This window comes from Lampetra planeri, chromosome 4 (assembly GCF_965212315.1).
Source record: "Lampetra planeri chromosome 4, kcLamPlan1.2.h2, whole genome shotgun sequence".
Lineage (NCBI taxonomy): Eukaryota > Metazoa > Chordata > Hyperoartia > Petromyzontiformes > Petromyzontidae > Lampetra > Lampetra planeri.
In genome coordinates this window covers 31,481,704-31,506,020 of record NC_136110.1, presented here as the reverse complement: position 1 = coordinate 31,506,020, position 24,317 = coordinate 31,481,704, and the positions used below count along the sequence as shown (strand labels likewise).

The window sequence follows — 24,317 nt, the reverse complement described above, 5'->3', positions numbered from 1 at the left end:
GTGGTGAGTGTATTGATGGGTGTACTAGTGGTGAGTGTAGTAGTGAGTGTACTGGTGGTGAGTGTACTGGTGGTGAGTGTATTGATGGGTGTACTAGTGGTGAGTGTAGTAGTGAGTGTACTGGTGGTGAGTGTACTGGTGGTGAGTGTATTGATGGGTGTACTAGTGGTGAGTGTAGTAGTGAGTGTACTGGTGGTGAGTGTACTGGTGGTGAGTGTACTGGTGGTGAGTGTATTGATGGGTGTACTAGTGGTGAGTGTAGTAGTGAGTGTACTGGTGGTGAGTGTATTGATGGGTGTACTAGTGGTGAGTGTAGTAGTGAGTGTACTAGTGGTGAGTGTACTGGTGGTGAGTGTACTGGTGGTGAGTGTATTGATGGGTGTACTAGTGGTGAGTGTAGTAGTGAGTGTACTGGTGGTGAGTGTATTGATGGGTGTACTAGTGGTGAGTGTAGTAGTGAGTGTACTGGTGGTGAGTGTACTGGTGGTGAGTGTACTGGTGGTGAGTGTATTGATGGGTGTACTAGTGGTGAGTGTAGTAGTGAGTGTACTGGTGGTAAGTGTATTGATGGGTGTACTAGTGGTGAGTGTAGTAGTGAGTGTACTAGTGGTGAGTGTACTGGTGGTGAGTGTACTGGTGGTGAGTGTATTGATGGGTGTACTAGTGGTGAGTGTAGTAGTGAGTGTACTAGTGGTGAGTGTACTGGTGGTGAGTGTACTGGTGGTGAGTGTATTGATGGGTGTACTAGTGGTGAGTGTAGTAGTGAGTGTACTGGTGGTGAGTGTATTGATGGGTGTACTAGTAGTGAGTGTAGTAGTGAGTGTACTAGTGGTGAGTGTACTGGTGGTGAGTGTACTGGTGGTGAGTGTATTGATGGGTGTACTAGTGGTGAGTGTAGTAGTGAGTGTACTGGTGGTGAGTGTATTGATGGGTGTACTAGTGGTGAGTGTAGTAGTGAGTGTACTGGTGGTGAGTGTACTGGTGGTGAGTGTACTGGTGGTGAGTGTATTGATGGGTGTACTAGTGGTGAGTGTAGTAGTGAGTGTACTGGTGGTGAGTGTATTGATGGGTGTACTAGTGGTGAGTGTAGTAGTGAGTGTACTGGTGGTGAGTGTACTGGTGGTGAGTGTACTGGTGGTGAGTGTATTGATGGGTGTACTAGTGGTGAGTGTAGTAGTGAGTGTACTGGTGGTGAGTGTATTGATGGGTGTACTAGTGGTGAGTGTAGTAGTGAGTGTACTAGTGGTGAGTGTACTGGTGGTGAGTGTACTGGTGGTGAGTGTATTGATGGGTGTACTAGTGGTGAGTGTAGTAGTGAGTGTACTGGTGGTGAGTGTACTGGTGGTGAGTGTACTGGTGGTGAGTGTAGTAGTGGTGATTCTCTATGTGTCTGTGTTTCTCCCTTGTGATGGGACTTTTGTAGGATGCACGTTAAGATTTATAAGGGTCACGGATTAACCAACAATGTCTGAGCTGGCCTACAATAAGGTATAGGACACTGATAAGGTGTTAACAGGTATGACACCTTTAACACCTGTTTTGTTGCCACAAAGGTTAACAACACCTCGTCTCATTGCGTCATACCAATCTTCCTCTTTCGCACGGCTGCTATCGATGCTCAGCAAACCCGGGCCCGCTTGACATGGCGAGCAGCGGGGAGGGCGCGACCATGCGCGCCTCTTCACTCACAGGTGTGCCGGAAGAAGCTTGCGCCAGGTGAGGTCTGTGGGCGCGTTCGTGGAAAGTAGTTCCAGTACACGGGCACACGGTAGCGTACACGGGCGAGTACTGCACACACACACATACACACAAGTAACAACCTTTCATTGCTGGATGAGGGCGCGTTGATTTTATTAGATGTTTGTCGATGTTTTAACACCGATTTAGTGGAATTGGTCAAATGTTCGGATACATCTCGCGGGCTTCCTGCGCAGAATCAGCGACGCAGACTCCATTCAAAGCGACGACTCAGTGGCTAATGAGGCTTCGGCTGAGCTGATCAGGTAAGACAGAAGCTGCCTTGTCCATCTTATATCACCTCCCCATCACCCTAAACCCCATCATAAATCTCTCACGGGTGACGGCGGCGTTGCGCTCAGGGTACGCTGACTGTGCTCTTGTCAGTGGAGCTTACCCAGTCACTCGTTTTGTTTACTGAAGGGCTTGCTAGTCGAGAGATGCTGCTATTCGGTTACCTGCTCATATTCGAGTTAACAAAAAAAACTGAGCATCGGGAGGTATTTTTTATTTAAAAATGTTATTCTCATCGGGACTCCAACAGTGTAATCAAGTTGCTCGTATCATCACCCACTCTCGTCTCTCTTGTTTTGTGTGCTATGAAGGTCCATTGCTCGAAACGTCGCACTATCACAGTATATATTATTATTTTAAGGCCACACACACGCGCGCGCGGTGTTACCAACGACCGCGTACCAATTCTGTGGGTTTATCGGTGGATAATAGCCACGGCGAATGTGACACACTCGGTGGAGGTGCGTGGTCGGGGCAGCGAATGGCGGGTTTCGGTTTTGTTTCAGATGGTTATTGCTGCCGCTGTCCTGCTGAATGTGGAAAGAGTTAAAACACGGCGGGCTAGAGGAGACAAAAGGTACAAAACAACATCAGCTTAACGGTTGGCGGCAGCCAGGACACAAATGAGAAGTTAATAAATGAAGAAGTTAATACATAAGAAGTGTATAAACGAAGTGAATTAATGAAAAGTGAATGAGTAAGAAGTGAATACACAGAGAAGTGAATAAATGGAGAAGTGAATAAATAAAAAATGAACGAATAAGAAGTGAATAAATGAAGAAATGAATTAATAAGAAGTGAATACATGGAGAAGAAGTCAATGAATAAGAAGTTAATAAATGAAGAAATTAATTAATAAGAAGTTAATAAATGAACAAGTGAATAAATGGAGAAGTGAATACATGAATAAGTGAATAAATGGGTCGATTGGTGAAGACGAAATGAGGCAATGTGAGCCAAGGGATGGCACACAGGCTCGCGTGCCAGCGGCCTGACGGATCCTTCTCGTCCCAGTGGACCGTGAGAGATGGTGACGGACGGCTCGGGGGAGGAAGCAGCATTCATCCAGCAGTGGATTGACCACGGTGATGCGGTGAAGCAAATCTAGGGATCGAGAGGGCCGCGTCACACCGTGTGATGGTGCACGCTTCTCATGTACACACACACAGACAAAGATCCCACACCAATAGCCTCGACAGACTGTTGGGGCAAGTGCTGTGAGCGAGCAGCACCTATGAAGGCCGGCACGGCACACGAGGGGGTTCGGTAGCCAGCACCACGCCCGGCCGCCTTTGTCTCTCTAGTGACGATGTTTACTACACATTTGAGGCTAAGTCGACCTAGGGGAGGCCCAGGACCGGTTCAAATGATCGCCACTTGGTGTTGACCGTGTAGACACACACACACGCGCGCGCGCGTGTCACATCACGTTGACGCGTCGCGCCTCGAGACAAGAGACTCTGGCGTGGAGCCGAGGGGGTGTTGGGGGTGCCGGGTGACTTGTTATGGTTTTAGGTGCCAGTGAAGTGAGTGTGTTGTTCTAGTGAGCCGTGTGTGGTACAGAAGGTTTCTCGCCAACAGCACTTGCCCCAAACCGTTTGTTGGGGTTATTACGTTGGATCTTTGTGTCTTTGTGTGCGTGTTAGCGGCAGGGTCGTGGTTAGTGACGATTATCTGAACCGGTCCTGAGCCTCTCCTAGGTCGACTCAGCCTCAAATGAGTACCTGGTGCGGTGTGTAGTAAACATCGCCACTTTGGGAAGACAAAGGCGGCCGGGCGTGGTGCCGGCCACTCACGCCCTCATGCGCTGTGCCGGCCTTTATAGGTGGTGCTCGCTAACAGCACTTGCCCCAACAGTCTGCGCAAGCTACACGGGGGATCTTTGTGTTATAGTGTGTGCTTAGTGTTTATAGTGGTCTTGTTAAAGTGTTGTTACAATGTGTGTTAGTGTGTGGGTGTGTGTTAGCCGAGTCAGTCCCGTGAGCCGTCAGAGAACCTTCGACACGTCACGTGATAGCCTCGATGTGCACCTAGTCTGGCACGGGCGCCGTGGCTGCTGTTGTTGATAGTGTGTTTCAGTGACGGTGCTTTGGTGTGTGTTGCAGTGATTGTGTGTTCGTTTTCGTGTTACAAGTGAGTCTGTTGCAGTGTATTTTAGTGTGTGTGTGTAATGACTCATTAATGTGTGCTTTGGTGTGTTGTAATGTGTCCCGGTGTCATGGTGTGTATTGCCATTTGTATGTGTGTATCATAGCAGTCAACCCATACGGTTTACCCCGTATTATTGTACCGGGAAATTGAGATTTCAGGTCCATACGGCGTTACAGCCGTTTCAATACGGGCAAAAAAAAGTTTTTCAATTTGTTTGTGTTTCTCCCTCGTGATGGGACTTTGTAGGATGAACGTGGAGATTTCTAAGGGTCATGGGGTGACCAATAAGGTCTGAGTTGGTCTGTAACAAGGTAGGGCACTGATAAGCTGGTTGACAGGTTTGGTGTATTCAGTGACCTGCGTGTGTTCCGTGTGTACGTGTTGAGCGTGTGTGTGTGTTACTGTGTACCGTGTGTGTGTGTTACTGTGTACCGTGTGAGTTTGTGTTTATTGTGTCTGCTTTTTGTGACGCATTCACGATGTCACTGTGTGTTGTTAAGTCTGCTTCAGAGCGCGCTCCCTGTGTGTTTATGTTCTCGCCTGCTCCGTGCGTTAGTCTCTCCGTGTGTTATGGTGCATTTCCCATGTGTTCTTCACTGTATGAGCGTTTTGTTGTGTTGCGTGCGTTTACTGTGTCATATTTGTGTGTGGGTCTCAGGCCCATAATCTTATAGCCATGCTCGGCTATGGCTCAAGTAAGCCACCTCTGAGCCAGGCTTAACTCGAATCGGCTATGAGCCAGGCTTAACTCGAGTCGGCTCTGAGCGAGCCATGGTCCCAGCCATGGCTCAGGATAATTTCCATATTGCCGAGCCGTGACTTGGAGGATACGACCCCTTGCTGTGTGTGTGTTGAAAAGGCGTGTGATTCATACACGCGTCTTGTTATGGTTGTTGCTACGCGCGTAACTGATTCATTCATTCATTCGGAAAGAGCGCCCGAGATCGGATTATGTCCGCAGCCGAACAGGGGTGGTATGAAGCCTGGGTAACAGTGCTTGGATTGGTGATGACTACCATGCCTAACAGTTGTTATAGGCTGCTCGGGGGCTGCGTTGTCAGCATAATCCATTGCGATGAACTTTGCCCCGCAAACCTCCTGGAATGTGCTCCGACCCGCCTTCACAAAGCTGTATTGACCAGCGTGGGGAAGTATGGTCAAGCCACCCCCCCCCCTCCACCCGGCCGGCACGGTGTGGGGAGGACCTCATCCAGCAGTGGACTGACAAAAAAGTGTCCACGTTGTGTGTTGCAGTGCGTGTGCGGAGGAGCGACGCTCACAACAACGAGCGGAGCGCCGGGTGGCTAAAGCACAGCAAGTTGGTACAATAGGGGGCACAGGTGGTGCATCAGCCAGTCATCTCGGTCATCTCGGTCAGTCGACCCGTGGCACCTGCTGGGTCTGCCCCGTGACCTCCTGCCAGCGGGCGTTCGACACTTCACGTGGCCTCAAGGTGCACTTGGCCTGGCACAAGCGTCGTGGTGACGTCACCGCCACTTAGTGGCGAATGGCGGTTGTTGTTGTTGTTGTTATTGACTAGTGGGGAGCGGTAGTGTAGCGGTTGGCGCGCTGCGATACGAACCGGCGAACCGAGTTCGATTCCCGCTCACGGCCACGAAAACCAGTGACGATCATGGCCCTCCCCTACGTCGACTCAACCTCAAATATTTCAGTAGCTGGTGCGGCGTGTAACCATCGCCGCTAGGGAGACAAAGGCGGCCGTCCGTGGCGCTGGCTACCCACCCCCTCGTGTGCCGTGCCGGCCTTGATAGGTGCCTGCTGGCTAAGAGCACTTGCCCCAAAAGTATGTTAAGGCTACACGGGGGATGTTTGTCTTTGTATGTGAATTAGCGTGAGTGATTGGAGGGTGTTGTGAGTAGCTGTTTGTTCTGTTCATGGACCCGTCTCTCCCTCCCCTCCAGCCAAACTCTCTGCTGCCTTGCGCTCCTGGGCAACTTCAAGAGGAGACCCTCCCTCGCTCCCTCCTCGCTCCGTCACCTCCTCCTCGTCCTCCATGGGCTCCGGGTAACGCGGGGATGAGCGAAGTACGGAGCCGGGAGCGCCATGCAAGGTGAGGAGGGCAAAGTCGCGGAGTCAACACTGCAATTGGGGAGGCAAAGGGGAGGCCTGGCGTGCCTGCATCCGCAGGTTGCTTGCTCACAGCGCTCGCCCCAACAATCTGTGAAGGCGATGTGGAGGATCTTTGTTACACAGTTGCTCAGCCCAGTTCTAAAGGGCCCAAATCATGAAGGGGTCAGTAACAAGCGGCATTATGAACTTTGTAATAGATACGAGTGTATCACGCTCGTTGAATTGAGCGAGGTTATCACTAAAGAGCTTGGGGGGGGGGGTCAGAAAGAGAAGCGAGGTAGCGAGTGAGTGGGCGAGTGTGTGAATGGATGAGTGAACAAATGTACGTATAACTTCGTTCGCACCGTACTTAGCCAACCGTGCGAATCGGAGGTGTGTTGTTGTGACCTGAGGAGTGGTGAACGAGTGGGGCGAGTGTGTGACACAATGGATGGGTGCGGGAGTGTATGAAAGGGTGGATGATGAGTGGGTGTGGTGCGTGTGTATGCGTGAGTGAGCAAGCGAGTGTATTGTTGTGATCTGCAGTGTGGTGGCGGTGGTGCTTGAACAGTGTGCATGGGATGAAGCAGTCAACAACATGGGCGGAAGAATCAATCAATGAAGTAAACAGCATCACGCCCGGCCGCATTTGTCTCCCCAGTGCCGATGTTTACAGTTACGCACCGCACGAGGGTACTCATTTAAGGCCGAGTCGACCTATAGGGGCGACCCAGCACCGATTCTGAAAGCGCACCCACTTACGTACGCGCGCAAGTGGGTACACACGTGCGCACGAGGAAATGCTCGCGCACAGCGGGAAGTCGTGGTCGGTGAACGTTCACGCCCCAGAAAGCAGATTTAGAGCAAGTCGAGTGTGGCGGAGCACGGGGAACCTAGCCTGGCACAGGAGCAGCTCAGCAGTGGCGTGTGTGTCGCGCAGAAGCTCCCGGGTTGTGTGAAGGTACGTGTGCGTACGTGAGTGCTTGTCGGGTTTTTTTTTCGCTTGTCGGGAGACAAAGGCGGCCGGGGGTCGTGCTGGCCACCCACCCCCCTCGTGTGCCGTGGCGGCCTTCATAGGCACTCGCTAACAGACCTTGCCCCAACAGTCTGCTCAGGCTATACGGGGGATCTTTGTATTTGGTATGCACGTACATCCTTAGTGTCTTTACGTGTTGGTGAGTGTGAACACGTGTGTGTGTGTGCGCACACACAGTAGAGTGGGGAGCGGTAGGGTAGCGGTTCGCACGCTGCGCTACTAACGTGGCGACCCGAGTTTGATTCCGGCGCACGGTCACCAAGAACACCAGTGATGATTATCTGAACCGGTCCTGGGGTGCCTCCCAAAGGGTCGACTCATCCTCAAATGAGTACCTGGTACAGTGTGTAAACATCGCCACGAGGGAGATAAAGGCGGCCGGCGGTGGTGCTGGCCACCCACCCCCTCGTGTGCCGTGCCGGCCTTCATAGGTGCTGCTCGCTAACAGCGCTTGCCCCAACAGTCTGTGTCTTTGTGAGTGTGTACACGTCTGTGTGTTCACACACAGAGTACATGTGTATACGGTAGTTGTGTATATGGTGGCTGTGTGTCCTTCATAGGCACTCACTAACAGCACTTGCCCCAACAGTCTGTTAAGGCTATACGGTGGATCTTTGTCTTTGTGTGTGTGTGTTAGTGCGTGGGTTGGTATGTGCATACAACCCTTAGTGTACGTGTCTGTATGTGAGTGTGTACACGTGTGTGTGTGAGTTCAGAGAGCCATCCTGCACTGCAAGGATTGAGTGGTTGTTGCGGGTCTCTGAGGAGAAGGGAAACGCCTCGGCATCCTGTGATGATCACAAGTTGGACTTGAGGATTTTCCATCAATAAAGCCACTTGCAGCGTCACAGCAGTTGCCACCGTGAAAGGAAACGAAATGGCGAACCGAACTTTTTTGCACCGTTGCAGAGCATCTAAAGGTTTTTGGAAAAGGGTAGAAACATCCAACACAGATAAGGGGCCATCCATAAATGACGTCACTCACCTAGGGGGGGGGGGGGGAGTCAGACATTTGTGACGATGTGTGACGAGGGGGGGGGGGGTTGGGAAATGTGACGTCACATAAAAATGCGCAACTTTAAATAAATATAGAATTGTTATAACAACATTAATTGTTATAATAACACTCCTACAACATCAGAGTGCACGCCACATTAAATACGCACTGCAATGACAATAGTTTAAAGAAATTTGAAGCATGTTTTATTTTCAAAATGGAAATATGGTTTTGGGGGGGGGGGGCAGAGCTTTGTGATGTCATATTTGAGGGGGGGGGGTCTGACTTTTTGTGACGCCGTGTGACGAGGGGGGGGTCAAAAATCGGCCAAAATCGCGTGACGTCATTTATGGACGGCCCCTAACATCACGGGGCAAAGTAGGCTTCACCTCCCTGCTTGGTCTGCGGGGCGTCAAAACATGGAGGAAGTTCCCCACTCTGTATTGGTAGAATGCGTGGTGGGGTGGGGGGGGGTCCCCCTTTTCAAGAAGTGGAACCACTGCAACAACTCATCTAAAAACTAAACTACTTAAAAAATTAAACTATTTTTTATTTCACCAAGTAAGGCCCACTGAGCTATGTAGCTCTTTTTCAGAAGCTACCCGGTCACAAATGATAGCTCAACGAAGTGGCTTATCACGTGGACATTTATAGCAGCCAAATACTGCAACTACCGAGGACATATCTCTCTGTGTGCTGGGAAAGGTCCTGACAATAATTATTCAACATCGCCCTGCTAAGTCTGCTGAGAAGCTTACAGAGCCCCAATGTGGTATCAGGGCAGGGAAGTCCTGTACAGATTCCATACTACTGGTAGGAACCACCTGGTTCCACCAGCCCACAGGGGATTATTGTGTCCGTCCGTCGTGCATCCAAAAATGGGAGGGGTGGGGCTGGGTGGAGAGGGGAGGGTGGGGAGGGTGGGGAGGGGAGGGGCTGGGTGGGGAGGGTGGGGCTGGGTGGGGGGTGGGAGGGGTGGGGCTGGGTGGGGAGGGGCTGGTCACCCCGTGGTGCCCTTATAAAACTCAACGTTTAACCTACTCACGCCGGCTTGTGCCCGCCCTCACAGTCGGCCATATTTGCGGAATACACCACGCCGCCGTTGACCCTGGCCATTGACCGAGCAACCCAACGTTCCTACCAGCTCCCTCCGCAGGAATGTGTTCTCTGTCTGTCTACTATAGCAGAGCTGTGTGGAATTTCAGTTGGACTAATATCTCTGCTGTATGCACGTAGTCAAGGCCTATGGATACCATGGCTTTGGGTTATTCTTTGTGTTTTCAGTGTCCCTGGCCCTCTGCTCACTACCATTAAGTTAAGGACCTTCATGGTGGTTGCCAGGCCAGGGTAAAGCTGCGTGGTTGGGAGTCAGAGGCACTTACTTTTTACCTTTGGATGGGTGACAGATATGTCCTCTGGCTCCTACACTATTTAACATCGTTTCTTTTACATTTTCAGTTCAACACATGTTCACGGCTGTAACGGAGGAATTTACATCTCGTACGTAAACAATGGGAGACTGATCTGTGCCTGGGTGTGGTCAAGGGATGACTCTCTTCAATGTTGAACAATGTTACAGAATGCATTGACCTGGTAATTGCTGAGGAGGTGGAGACTCATGCTGAACCAACCTGCAGTGTGCCACAGAGATATCGGTAGGGACTTACCAGCACCCCGCACTAAAATAACCTGCCTGCTATTTGTAGGTCATCGTATCTCAACTCGGATGTTTCGTTGTAATTCACCGTGCTGATAAAGGGTGGGGGGGGGCAGTAGCGTAACGAGCGTGGGGGCAGGGGGTGCCTCGCCCCCCCTCGTGGCCAAAGCTACGAGTTGGGTTAATTTTGGGTAAAATCAATGAAAATGGGGTATGCCGATAGCATAGAATGAGATGTGATAGAGCAGATCTGAGATCAAATTTGGAATCAGCACCCTGAAATTAGTCTAAAACAGCTGCAAAAGTCCAGGCCAGAATTTTTTTTGTGTTGACCAGTGTAATGTGTGCATTGCCCTCGAAACCGATTGCCATATCGTCTTGATACTGGCAAAAAGGGTGCCGTAGAGAGACTGAAGCATTTTTCGATTTATGTAAACTCTGACTTTAACATAGCCACTTCCGTGACCAGTTCCATGCTAATGCCTCACATTAGCATCATGCTAATCTCCCAGTTTACATGCTAATTTCTGACTTTAACATCCTGCTAATTCTCTCACATTAACACAGCTTATTCAATGCTAAATTATTCTGTTGATATGTAAACTCCTTTGTCAAGGCGCTCTTCTCCTCCCACCCAGCTTAAATACGCTGCCAAGCTTAGCAGTGTTCATTGGCGCGCTGTCTTTCAGACAGCTCTGTTCTTCACCTGAAGACGGCTGCTTGTGTTGTGGCCGAAACGTCGTGAGAATTTGATTGTATTTTTATTATTTTATTATTTCCCTTCGACGTGACTTTAACGAAAGAACCAAGAAGACTGAAGTATTTTTCGACTCAACGTGGAGGAATGGAAGGTGTTGTATTTTATCCGATGACAATGCTCCGGTCTGCGTTGCCTTGAGGGAATCAAAACTGGGGATGAACATCTGCACGCGGCCCTTCAACCCGCAGCTCCAGGCTCAGAATCGTCTTGAAGACGCTGAAACTAAATTACTTGGCGCCCGCTGCGGCGACATTGGTTAGCACAAGCACGGATAACAACAAGCTACTCAGAATCATCGTAATATTTATTCAAACTGGAGGAGTCCGATGAGCTATGAAGCTCATTTTCACAGATGTCCATTAAAATAGAAACTCAACACATCCGTCAATAGCGTGTTTCTGGCAGTGGCCGTGAACGTGACGAACAGCTATTGGCAAAAACATCATCTCTATTATTATTATATATATAAAACATACATATAACATGTATATGTTTTTCCTTTTAAGGCTTCCCCAAAGTGTCATTGAGGAATCTGGTGAGCTTTTGAAAAAAAAAAAGTTACTGCGTTTCAACGTTGACTTTTGACATTTATGCTCAACGCGAACTTCAGCCAGCTCGGTCTGTGGCACCGCTGCGTGCCGTTAACTTGAGGCCACATCTGCTCCACGGACCGTGTGAATGATTCACGGCAAAGAGTCTGGGTCCGGGCGTCCGTGCCCCAGTATCGCACAGGATGCGCGTGGGCGGTGTGGCCACCGCCACCTGTACGCGGCGCTTCCTTGAGCCACCCGCCGGGCGAGGGTTAGAGTTGGGGTTAAGCGTGCGTAGCCCTTGACAGCGACGAAACCTTTGACGTAACTTACACTAGATAATATTGTTCATGATAATGACTTACTTATCCTGGTAGGAAGACCCAGCAGAGAATGGCTTGACGAGAAAAGAGGTTGGTGCCAGAAAAAGATGTGTGCACTACTTGAGCGTACTGGCACAAGACAGAGGAAAGTGGTAACGACAAATGACGAAATGTGCAGTTGACACCTGCTGATGTTGATGGTTTATCCTGGAAAGCCATATCTGCGTGGCGATCTACCAACCCTCGCTGCTGCCTCCACAACGCTGGGCTACGCGTCACGTGCAGCAGCGTAGCCACCGCCGTCACCCGGCTAAGGAAAAAACACCACGAGGGTGAGAATAATTAACCGGTTCAGTACTTAAGGGCGCTGCGCGGCCATTGTGTGTGAGACACACTTTGCCTGCCTGCCTGCACTGAAGACAAGAACACAAGCAGATCCTGAATGTAAACCAGATGAGGCGTTGTTGACACCGAGAGGGTAATTCGTCAAGGGACGACCGAGTCACTTTGCACGGCACACAACTCCGTGTATTTTGTTCAGCGATCAATCGGCCATTCTAAGGTGTTGAACACGAGGCATGAAACTCGGTAAATAAATTATTGCATGGGATTTTCTCTGCATGTGGGAGGAAACCAAAGCGCACTGCACGTGGAGAAAACTCACGTGGCAGTATACGAGGGAAAATAACTGAAAGGTCTCCACAGATGGGTTCACAAACCCACTCGGCATTTTATATCCACCTCGCATCTGAAGCGTGGCTTGGGAACTTTCATACTTTTCTGCGCGATCCACAAACGCTCGCCTCAAAAGCGCTGCATGACCGGCGCTGAACACGCGTTGCTGAAGGTCGTAGGTGGTGGTGGTGGTGACCCGTAGGGTCACTCAACCGCCTCAAGCCAATCTTCTCTGGCTCGAGGGGAGTTGGAAGAAGCCAGCTCTGTCTGACATTGGCGACGACGTGACCGGGCAATTGGATGAATAGAAACCTCGCCAAAGCGAACTTCTCTTGACACTTGCGACAATGCGGATATCGGCCCCATCGCCCGTTTCAGAAAAAACACAACCAAACCAACACAAGATTCTCATGCTCGCAATCCCACGTGTGAGAATGGATTGTTTTCACGTTTTTAAAAATGTTTTTATGTTGGACGTAATTCTAATAACATCACTTTCCCAGGTAGGGTCTTGCAACATTGGCGTTTTATATTAAGACGTTTTCTTTATGCATGTGGGAGGAAATCCGAGCACCTGGAGAATACCCACTCGTGCGAGGGGGCAACACTATATCCCCGTACGGATGGGACAGACAGATTGCGATTTGTACGTATTACTGTACCGCCTTTGACCGGCGGGTCAGGCGATGGATGGCTCCTCCTCGACGCCCACGGGATTGGAGTTTCAGAGCATTGGGGGGGTCATCCACCAACCCCTCGCTGCTGTCTCCACAGTGTTGGATTACAGGCAGCCACGTGCAACAGAGCCACCGCCCGGCTTGGTTGGTTCACGTGTGCGGGTGATTGGTGGGATTACAGAGAGACAGCAACGGCTTGCGGAGGCCTTTATCCAGCAGTGGATTGATCATGGCTGCTGCTGCTGCTGCTTAGGATGAGTAACCGATTGCCTGGTCATTCAGCGTATCATTCCCATGTTATTGATTGCTTAATTTATTACTCAAGACTCATCAGTAAAACGTGGTGGTGGGGTCCACGGGTGGCAGAATTGAATTGGGGATGCCGACGCGTCTTGTGTGAAACAACGAAGTGACTGACGAACCAAATATCTGACGACGAACGCCGAGCACACGGAGAAGCGGCGAAGCGGATGGGCGTGGGAATGAGCCGAGGCGATGCCGCGAGTGGACGAGTGGGGAATTGCTTGAAAATTGGAGATTTGGAGCGCGCAGTGGAGGGGGGGGGGGCGTCTGAAATGATCACCTAAGCGCCAAATGTTTGCAAAAAAAACAAAATAAAAAACTCGACACATTCATCAATGACACCCTGACCTTTAAAGATATCAAGTATTTAAAGGGCGATGTTTGGGGCAATGGGCCATCTTTGTTGATATACGGTGTTTTTTTATGGAAGACTTTGCTGTTTTTTCCTGTATTTTTCTGTTATTCGTATTATTACTATGGTTGCCCAACCCAGGAAAGCCTCGCTGAGTCTCATGACTTGTTTTCAGGAGGGTCCTGCCAAGTTTTTGCAGGCGGAGGGCGATGATTGCCATTTACTGTACTCCATATTGTTGAGCAATTTGCTGTTGACATTTTTTTTTTATCTGGCAAGGTTTGGAACCTGACGCCAGCACACAATGGGCCTACTCTTGCGAACGACGTCGGGGGTTGGGATTATTTTTAACAACAAAATGCAAGCCCGGCGTACCACGCCGAAAAGTTTCCGGTGTTACAAAAACAACAACGGAGTCATCCATTCCGGCGCGAGGGAACCACACAAATGGGAGAGAAAGAAGGGAAATGGGGCACCCCCCCCCTCCCCGCTGCCCCAACACGTCAGGGGGATTTTTTTGAGCGTCAACAGTGAGCGAAGCGGACGGCACGTAGGACTACTCCAGTAAATACGCCCGCAGTAATAATCAGGGCGGCCGCTGGTTTTGAACCGTGGACTTGTGCAACAAGCGGCTAATGCGCGACTGCTATGCCGCATGACCGCCAGGCCCATGGCCAAGTTACTCGGTCCATCCCGTGGGCCTTGTCACCGTCTTGTGCCATCACTCCGAGCTCTGCCCACCTCGCATCTGTAGGCGCTACATCCTTCCGCGCCGCTTAATCACAGCTCGTCAGCGGTCATCCCCGTCTTGCCGATTCGTCTGTGGCTTCCCACGCCTCTGAATCTATGGAACCGAGTGTTTTTTTTGCACGTTATGAAGTTGTAACTTCATCTCACGCTGGGCCTCCGCTGGCAGGAGTCCAGCTGGAGCCGGTGTTTGGGTCCCTGGTGGCTGCTGGTCAGGACGAGGAGGAGGACGAGGAGGCGGCTGCAAAGTGGTGGGACGAGCAGGCGGGAGCCCTGGGCCCTGACGACGTGCGGCTGGAGCTGGGGGGCGATGAGGAGGGAGCGGGGAGCGTGGAGCCCTCGCCCTCTCTTCCTCCTCCTCATCCTCACGGCGCCAAGGAAGGGCAGAGCAGCCTGGAGCAAGCGTGCAACGTGAGCGATGAGTGTACATACGTGTATGGACATAGACGCAGAGAGAAAATTACAAAGACAGAGATCCCCCATATAGCCTTTAGCAAACTTTTGGGGCAAGTGCTATTACACACAAGGGGGTGGGTGGACAATACCATGCCCACCTGGCTTTGTCTCCGCCGTACTGATGTTTAAACGCCACACCAGGTACTCATTTAAGGCTGAGTTAACCTCGGAGAGGCCCAGGACCAGTTAAAATATTCACCACTATTATCGGTCGTGAGCAGGAATCAAACTCAAGTTGCTGGGTTTGTAGTGCAGTGCATTAACCACTCCACTGCCACTCCCCATGAGATAAATACACACATGCATACACACACACACACGGCCAACAAAAAAATAATTGCAGAAGTTAATCGTAAACCCAAATTGTTATAATTCATTGAATCGCTGGGGTGTGATCGCGGCGAGGAATGGTATTGTGCCTAAGAGCCACGGTTGACTTGCCGTAGTCCGAGGGATTGATCAATGCCAGCAGGTGGCAAAATTGACAACATTAGCAATCTAATCGACAGTCTCCCACCCTTTAAAGCATTTGAACGCATGCTGATTAACAACGCGTAAACTGCTTAAAAAAAACTAGTGAAATTCATCAATATTTCCAAGCGGTGTGCGATTGGCTTCGAAACTCGGTATGTGGTTAAGAGGGATTTGCCAATTTAAAATTGGGAAGCCCGAATTAAATCGGCCGGATTGGCAAGAGTGCGAGGTGGTCCTGTGGCCAGCGCGTTCACCCGAGGTTTCTTAAAATTGCATTGCCATATAACCGCTAACTGCGTGAAATCTACAGCTAAAGAGAAAAAATGTTTATCTGTTTGTTGCACAAAACAGAAATGTCTTGCAACAAACCTCACAGTTCCCCCTCTTTCAACTGAGAACCGAAGGGAGCTGCCGCAGTGGTGGCAACCCTAGAGGTCACCGGTTCGATTCCATCTCCCGGTGGGGCAGTTTTCACTGAGAATCGAAGGCAGCTGGAATCGATTACTGGTCTCTTGACTCTCAAAAGAGAAAGCGGTTACCGGTTGAACCGGTTACCGATGAAGAGCACGAGTTCACACACGCATCTGTTCCATGAACCCAGTTCCGCCCAGCTGAGGTAACAATCTTCATAACCCCTGCCGACCTCACGTAGCCCTACAGGCCTGCCGGTCTTCGTGGCGGAGGCGGCATCCCGCGTCTCCCACGCCCCCTTCGTCCCAACGTGTTCTCACCCAGCGGCACTCTCCATGCGCCCACAGGAGTCCAATGCCACCCAGGGTGCGGCGACTCAACCGGGCAGGAGGGCGCGGTCCGTGGCCCAGTGGTCGGTGCAGGACGTGTGCCAGTGGCTCGCCAAGTTGTTCCCACGCACGCACAAGATCTACGCCGAGCGGTTCAAGATGCACGACGTGACGGGTACGTCTCGGCTGTCCCAGGAAACTCTCTCCCTCCCTCCCTCCCTCAGCTCTTTGAAAGTTTAATCGTGCAACTTTACCGCAGCGTTGCTCGCAACAGTTTTGTTGACCATGCTGCTCTTTGGTTGGTGATGGGGAGGATTAAGTGCGGGTCCTCCCACCTCTTCTTTCAAGGGGTCTGGCCAGTGTGAATGAGTTCGCAAATAGCCTCTGGAGGGGTTCTCTAGAACTCCCTCTTGCGAAGGTCCTTCCACTAACAGTAGCATGGGCAATAATTAAGTCTTGGCCTGTGGTCATCATTGTACCAGATCTGCTTCCCTCAATGGGCTGAAATAAAGCCCGAGTTTTAGTCTAATTACCGCGATGTACCTTTAACTTTTTTTAATGAACATGACTGTAAATTGCCGTGATTGGGTGTCTACGCAGCGCCTGTCTTGTCTACACGGTACTATCCTGCTCGGAGCAGCGCGGGGAGGAGGTTTTAGCCAAGCAGGTGCTCGAATCTGACACGGGCGATTATCACGAGTCAATCAAACGGACCTCTCTCGGCCACGGAGGTGTGCCCCCCACTCAGCCATAGCCGGTCCCCTTTGTCTGTGCCGAGGGCAGGTGTGGTGCTGCTGCAGCTGACGGAGCGCAAGCTGGAGAGGATAGGCCTCGTGGAGGAGCAGCGGCAGCAGCTGCTGCACCACGTGCTGCGCCTGCGCCTCAAGGATGACATGCGCTACCTGCAGCAGTCCCTGCGGCGCCCGCTCCCGCAACCTGTGACCCCCACTCCGAACTCCAGCAGCTGACCCTGCGCCCCTCCCTCCCCGACTCTGGAGGCAAAAATTTTACAGGGACCTTCCACCCCACCCCACCCCCTACCTCTCACTCACTGTGGGGAAGGGGACTTGCCTTACAGGGACCCTCCACCCCATCCCACCCCACCCCCTACCTCTCACTCACTGTGGGGAAGGCGACTGGCCCATTGGGCTCTCAAGGGCGTGTGACGTGCAGGACGGAACTGCCGAGACTCATGCCTGCGTTTTCGAGACGAGGGTTGGTGGATTGCATGCAGATTTACAAAACTCACTCGCCGGCTAGGTGGAAAGTGCAGTGGGTTCATAAACCCATCTGTGCAGACCTATGAGCGAGCATTATCACCTTTTGTGCATGATAGGCCTTCTCTGGTTACCCGGGTTTCTTTCCACACGGAGCAAAACCGTCCTTTATGTGGAATCGGCCAAGCATCATCCCAATGACAGAACCCTCCTGGACAAGGAGTCTTGAAACGCAGTGAGGTTTTCTTTGTTAAGACAATATTATGAATATTCATAGGTGGCTCTGTCGGCAAAAGTTTTGCTGGCTGGTGGGTGACCATTGAATTGCCTAAATTTTGGGCTCGGAGGACCCAGTTTCGTAGCGTGGTTGAGATTGGCCCTCGTGCAAGGAATGTACCCCCTCTTCATAGTTCAGTGCCTGGGCTCGTCTGGCCTATGGGCCATGGTGCAACTGCACTGCCTGCACACTCGCTATCTACGCTCCTGCCTTGGCCTTGATTTTCCAGCTAACAGCATCGAGGGTGATGTGGGTAGTGGAGGGGAGAGGGGACTTAATTTCTCACCGAATATATTTGGGGTCACTGGTAGACAGGAGTATGTATGTATGTTGAACTTCTTTCACACTGTACATAACCAACCGTGCTAATCGGAGGTTGGAAGTGGGTCACGTGTGACCGTTAGCCACAACCATCACGGGGGAGGTATGAAGGACGTGGTGTGCGGGGCGTGGAAATATTTTTCTAAATTGTTAACCCCGATAGACCCTGGACACGAGGGAGCGAGTGGACTAGAGGCACAGCCGCCCACGATGCTCTGCAAATGACAAACATAGGTAGGGTCCGACATGGCGAGCTGAAAGCCAAGGACAAAAAATGCATTGGAACGAAATGTGAAAGATGAACAAAAACGTTGGTGGCCGGCGTGGTGCTCCGCTGCTTTTGTTTGTTAATGTGCAAAAGTAAATGCTCACGTGTTTTTTTTCTTTCCGTTTTATCTCGAGATGCAAAAAGGGAGAGGCGGCGGTAAAAGGTGGTGTGTGGGACGTGTCTTGCAGGTCCTCCAATGTATTTTCAGGCTGTGCGATGCGTCGTTTCACGCGATGTCCTTCGTTTCACTGCACGTGCTGGAAGCTTTTTCAGGAACTGAATTCAGCTCCTCAAGAGTCTTAACCCGTACCCTCAGCACTTCCCATTTCTTCATTTTCTGAAGAAGCTTCCAGCACGTGCAGTGAAACGTCGGACGTCATGCTGGACGACATGCGGTGCAATCTGAAATGCACCCGGTAGACTAATATAGTACCAACGTGATAACTGCACAGCAGGAATCTGTAATGTTTTCAGCTCATCATTTGCATATATCCAAAGCTGTCAGTATGAATTTGAAATGAACGAACAAAGTTTGCCTATGCGCAGCTGCTGTTTGTGGGACGACACTGTGGGTTATCGGAGGGAAATGCAACAAATCCCATTGTTGTACAATACTATGTCCCAACGTCTTCACCAACTGGCAGGGACCAGCTTGGTGAATTATAATCACGTAAAATAAAGCCTACGTACCGCACGGCGTGGGAAGGCCTTCTTCCAATGGTGGATGGACAAGAGGTCTGTATATCTGTATGCAGCTGCTGTTGGGCTGTTTCCACCAGCAGATGGGGGCTTGTAACCCCCCCCCATGGTGCTTGACTTTGTTGTTGATACAAGTGAAAAGTGAGAGTAGGTGAATAGATGCTCAGTCTGGTTCATTCATTCTTGCGGTGTATGTACGGCATCGACAAGCGTGATCGACGTTGCCGGCTGCAGTAAAACAATGCAATGCATTTTATTTGGCAGCGTTTTGTACTTTGTAGGCGGCGTGTACCCACTGCAATGATGATTGTTGATCCGTTGTATCGCTGTCCATGTTTAAGGATAACTTTGTATTCGTGAACTTGTAAAGGAACTTATGTAGACGAGGGAAATGTTCAGGGCATCGTTGTTGGAAGCGGTTGCTGTAAATACATTTAGATGCACCATGATTCGTAACCGATTTATTTGTGGGTTTGATCGCGTCGGTACAATGCCAATGTGTGTCGTACACCCCCCTCCACCCAACAAAGTGGCATGAATAAAGTTGTCAAGTGAACACATTTTTATTGCTTTGGCACACTGCTGTGTCGAAGATGAATCCACGTGTAACGATTACATTTAAGCACAGTCGATTGATTGTTAATGTGCAAGTGTGCCAATGCAATACGAATTCCTAAGTTTGTTTAAATGACAACTTACAATATATTCGTCTTTGTTGTGTGGAGGGTGTACAACACACATTGGCATCACACTCACGCAATCTGACCCGTGTTACATTTAGCAGGACAAATCTGGATAGAAATGACAGCTGCCGTGGCGAGATGTTAACTGCCTCGCCTGGTATGCTGGAGGTCGTGGGTTCGATCAAGTTTGCATGTTCTCCCCGTGATTGCGTGGATTTTTCTTCGGGTCCTCTGGTTTTTCCTTCCACATTTAGAATCAATATGTGTGTAAGAGTATTTGGCTGCTATACATTTCTACCTAATAAGCCACTTCGTTGAGCTATCATTTGTGGCCAGGTCGCTTCTGAAAAAGAGTTACAACACAGTGGGCCTTTCCTGGTAAAATAAAAAATAGCTGCTTGCCCGCTAGTGGTCAAATCTGATGACAACTTCTATTCAGGTCACTGAAACATGTCACATGACTACCCAGGGTTGTATGTAGACCAATTGTTGTTCATCAGACACACGATGTTTTCAATGGCTAGACAGAAATCTCTATGCCAGGGGTGAACAACCCGTGGCTCATGAACAAAGTGGGCCTCCCACGGACTTCAAAGAGAGACATAGCCAATTGTATTTCCATTTAATCATACAGTACATTTATTTGAAACAGGGATGATCTGCACTCACCTCTGCCAATGGAGCCAGACATTAGTACTCCCAGGGGGGTGGGGGGCTCCCACAGATTTCTCAATTCAAAACTCCGCAGCCAACCATCGTGATCGAACCGGCCCCCGTAACCACCCCACGTGACTTTATCACCCTCGGCCATATGAAGATTTTGGTTTGTGGCTCATACTCATAGGTAGGTTCAGGAAGTTTGGCAACCATCCCCCACCCTGCTCTATGCAAATACCGTACCAAGACGGCATGGGTGGGAATGTATCGTTGGTGACAATTTCTACCGAGTAAATACCTGAGCGTGTCATGGCCTTTACAAAAGCCTATTTCTGTACAGGGAAGGGGCGCAAAGATCAGCGTGCGTGCAGTGTGGATGGGGTAGCTGCTGTCGTGAGGGTTAGCCAGTGATTCTAGGTCTTGCAGGGAACACCAATTTCACTCCGATCTCACGGCAGGCCGCAATTGGCCCACCAGCGATTGATGCCATGTGATCGACCGACCTCTGATCATGAATAAACGTGGTTTTGAAATGAGATGAATCGTTCTATCTTGCCTGATGGTTGCTGATGAGTAAAACATGTGCAGATTTTATTCATTGAGATGACCTCTCACCTGAGCAAATTAAAGGTTAGTTGAAAAATATCTTAAAGGTGCAGTGGGCCCATAGTATCATGGACTAAATGTCGACATTAAAATTTTATGTCAATTCGCTTTACTTAAATTTTAACCTCAATTTTTACACTTGTATGCAGGTGATCCATCGTAACAGTCGTGTGAATAGATGCTTTTTCAGTGTTTCATTGACAACGATTAAAAATAGCTAATTTAACTTTAAATTCATTCAAAAGCTAAGCTTAACGCTTCAATAGTAAGGCCAGATAATGGACACGGAACTTGACCCATTTAAACGGGAATTTAGTAGCGAGCTGCACGGAGTGGCGAGTCTACGCGAGACAGGCAGAGTGGAGGGATTCAGAGTGGGGGTAGCCACACAAAGTCACTTGATTTACGGGGAGGCTTGAGCTGATTTAGATATACAGGCAGTCTCCGGGTTACAGAAGGGTTAGGTTCCGGAGAACGCTCCGTAACTCGAATTTTCCGTATGTCAGAAGCTGAACAATTTCCCACAAAATCAACGATAAAATCCCATAGCCCGGAATAGCTGTGCCTCCACTACCTGATTTACTATTTGGTGTTCTCTCCGTTCTCTATCGCTACCCGTATCGTATCGCTGTGAATACACGCTGCACTTCCTATGATTCTTTAATTTCGTCGAAAATCTATCCTAACACTACCCATAATTAAACTATTGGAACATATACCGTATCCAATTGCTTATGAATACCACGAAACATTTTAATATTAATTGTTAACAGAAAGTAGTCCCTTCCGCATGTTTGTTTACCGTGCATGCTAGGCCTAGACTTCTCTGATCGCTGTTGGCTGGGACCATAATCAATCGAAGTGTAATTGTGTGAAATAATGTAAATACAGTAAATAAATCATGAAATAAACTAAAATGAAGAAAACTAGCAATTTAAACATGGTAAAAAAAAGATAGTTCTAAGCGTAGAAAACAAACAATTACGTAATGCTACAAAAGGTAAAGAATTATGTAACGCTACAAACATTTACATTTGTGAAACTCGGGTTCGGTGATGCCGGTATTATTCCGCAACCTCATCGCGCTGCACTATTTGCGCTTACGTAGCGAACGCAACATTTTCCGCACAGTGAAATTACATTTTAACGAGAGCGTTTCCGTAAAGTCGAATTTCCGTAAGTCGGGTATTCCGCAAACCCGGGGACTTAGTGTGCAACGGCTTTTGTATTGCAATTGCAAACATCCGATGCGCTGCAATGCCATGTGTGCCTGCCAGGTGGCGATATCAACACCGAAAATCAAAAGGGAACAACATTTTAAAGTGGTTTTCCCTTTGCCATTTTGGTTAGCCAGGTTTCTCTGCTCTTACAAACATGAGACTCATCCTGGACTCCTTGAGTTCTCACCCGGTCTAACTTACGAACTTACATTTTATTTATCCAACAATAACTTGGAAAGGAACCGTCCGTGTCGACAGAATGTAAAGTGGCCCTTGCAAGTGAGGACTTACTGAATCACGCGCTATAGAGGGTGTTTCAAAAATATGGACCCGATTTGAAATCGCTTTATCTCTGCAACCACGAACAGCCCATGAATGAAACTCTTACCACTTGAAAGAGCGGGGCATTGAGTTTCAAATGATTGCCGCGAGATGCCTCTCCCAGCGCACAAACAGCCCCTAGCCTCAGTCATTCGCAAGACGGTGACCCCGTAATACACACGGGGAGTTTTGCGTTCTGCAGTTCAGCAAGACTGAATCCGTAATTGCGGTGCAGCGTGCGTTTCAACGGCGTTGTGGCATTGATCCGCCAATGTCAAAGAACATTCGTCGTAGGTGAGAAGAGAGGCGTTTGGGACGAATTCAACTATCGTCTCGATGTTGTCCGTACAGCAGGTGGAGGGCACATAGCGCATTTATAAAATGGTTAGTAAACTTGATAACTCATTAAACCGTTTGTAACTTTTGTGTAATTGTAACGTGTTGCCATCGTGAACTATACTGCTTTTAAATTGGGTCCATGTATTTTAAACACCCTGTATATTAATTACACTATGTAACACAATTTTTGTTCCTGGGTACTGTTATTTTCTCATTGCTTATGCCTACAAAGTATAGAAAATGGCTATTATTCCCCACAAACTTTGCTTTTGTGACCTGAACTTTATGTGAACGAAAGACACAAACGCACACGTTTTCTAATTAAAAATAGGTACATTTCAAAATATCACTGTCCTGGTCACAAAAGCAAAGTTTGTGGCGACTAATAGCCGTTTTCTGTACTTTGAGGCATAAGCAATTAGGAAATAACACTTACTACCTAGGAACACGTTTTTGTGTGTGTGACCCAGTGTTATTATCACCGTGCCGCTAAGTGTAAAATATTCCCACTCCAATACCCGATTAGTTGCGGATAGGGACGCGTTAATATTCGTTGTGGGCCGTATTTACGGCACGACTCGTGTGGTCACGAGGTTGTCTATATATGCACATTTTGTAATATTCACTGTAAGACAAATAACGTTTAAAACACATTGCGGTAACTAGCATGATATACATGCATAAAACAACGGATTCCACGATTGGTGATTTCTATACGTCTTGTTTTTACCGACTCGTTTGTAGAGTGATGGAACGTGCTGTAATTCGCATATAATTTGCACAGTGGACAACAAAACATCTCAAGTTAATGGTTGAATTAACGTATCGTGGTGGGTAATTAAAAATAAATGTCGATGTTAGACCACGCAATGCTGATATTAAGATGTATAACTGGATTATGTTCTGTGCTGTAGTCGGCGCTTAATCGATTAATTAAAAAGATTCTTAAAATTAATATTTTGTGCCCTTAACGGTTTCGCGTCGTAGTAACCCCGCCAGCCACTAGAGGCCGCTAGTCACCACAATTGAAAACAAAATCAATTATTGAGGCAACAATTGTATCGAATTACAGTATACCAGTGCAGGAACATCACATGAATGTTATAAATTCGCCGTTTTTATTTATTATTTGTTACGAGACTCACGCTTACGTAAACTTTAATACAAATAACAAAGACGGGGCAAGTGTCGTTAGCTAGCAGCACATACGAATGCTACCGGCTCTGTGGCACACACAGAGGGGGTGGGTGGCCAGCACCACGCTCGGCCGCCTTTGTCTCCCCAGTACTAGCGATGTTGATTACACACCGCATCCGGTGCTCATTTGAGGCCGAGTCGATCTAGGGGAGGCCCAGGACCGGTTCAGATAATGGTCACTGGTGGTGTTGGTGGCCGTGAGCGGGAATCGAACTCGGGTCGTCGGGTTCGTAGCGCTAACCGCTGCGCCACCGCTCCCCACAGTCAAAGATATACACAATCATCATCATCACTCGGACGGGCGATACAACGAGTACCACTTTGTGACTAGGCATTTGGTGGTCGTGTGTCCTTTGGAGAGAGAGAGGGGGAGAGTGGAGGCGGGGGTTATTTTGGGAATTCAACAGAACGCTTAAATAAAAAAAAACCTTACAGTAAGTTAAGTATAACTTTTAAAATAAAAACGTTAAAATAAGTTAGGTATAACTTTTAAAATAAAAACTTTACAATAAGTTAAGTATACATTTTAAAAC

General features: G+C 49.1%; 1 protein-coding gene across 2 annotated transcripts; it reads left to right on the top strand.

The window, feature by feature from the left end:
• The first annotated feature begins 1,712 nt into the window (after nucleotides 1-1,712).
• LOC144717939 (uncharacterized) lies at nucleotides 1,713-20,639 on the top strand. Of its 2 annotated transcripts, none has more exons than XM_078593759.1 (5): nucleotides 1,713-2,003; nucleotides 6,105-6,253; nucleotides 14,479-14,720; nucleotides 15,998-16,154; nucleotides 16,763-20,639. In XM_078593759.1, the coding sequence occupies exons 2-5, from the start codon at nucleotides 6,247-6,249 to the stop codon at nucleotides 16,945-16,947; spliced, it is 591 nt and encodes a 196-aa protein (XP_078449885.1). In that variant the 5' UTR covers nucleotides 1,713-2,003; nucleotides 6,105-6,246; the 3' UTR covers nucleotides 16,948-20,639. The 2 variants fall into 2 exon arrangements, with proteins under 2 accessions (XP_078449885.1, XP_078449886.1); XM_078593760.1 differs by lacking the exon at nucleotides 1,713-2,003 and adding an exon at nucleotides 3,857-5,635.
• The last annotated feature ends 3,678 nt before the right edge of the window (nucleotides 20,640-24,317 follow it).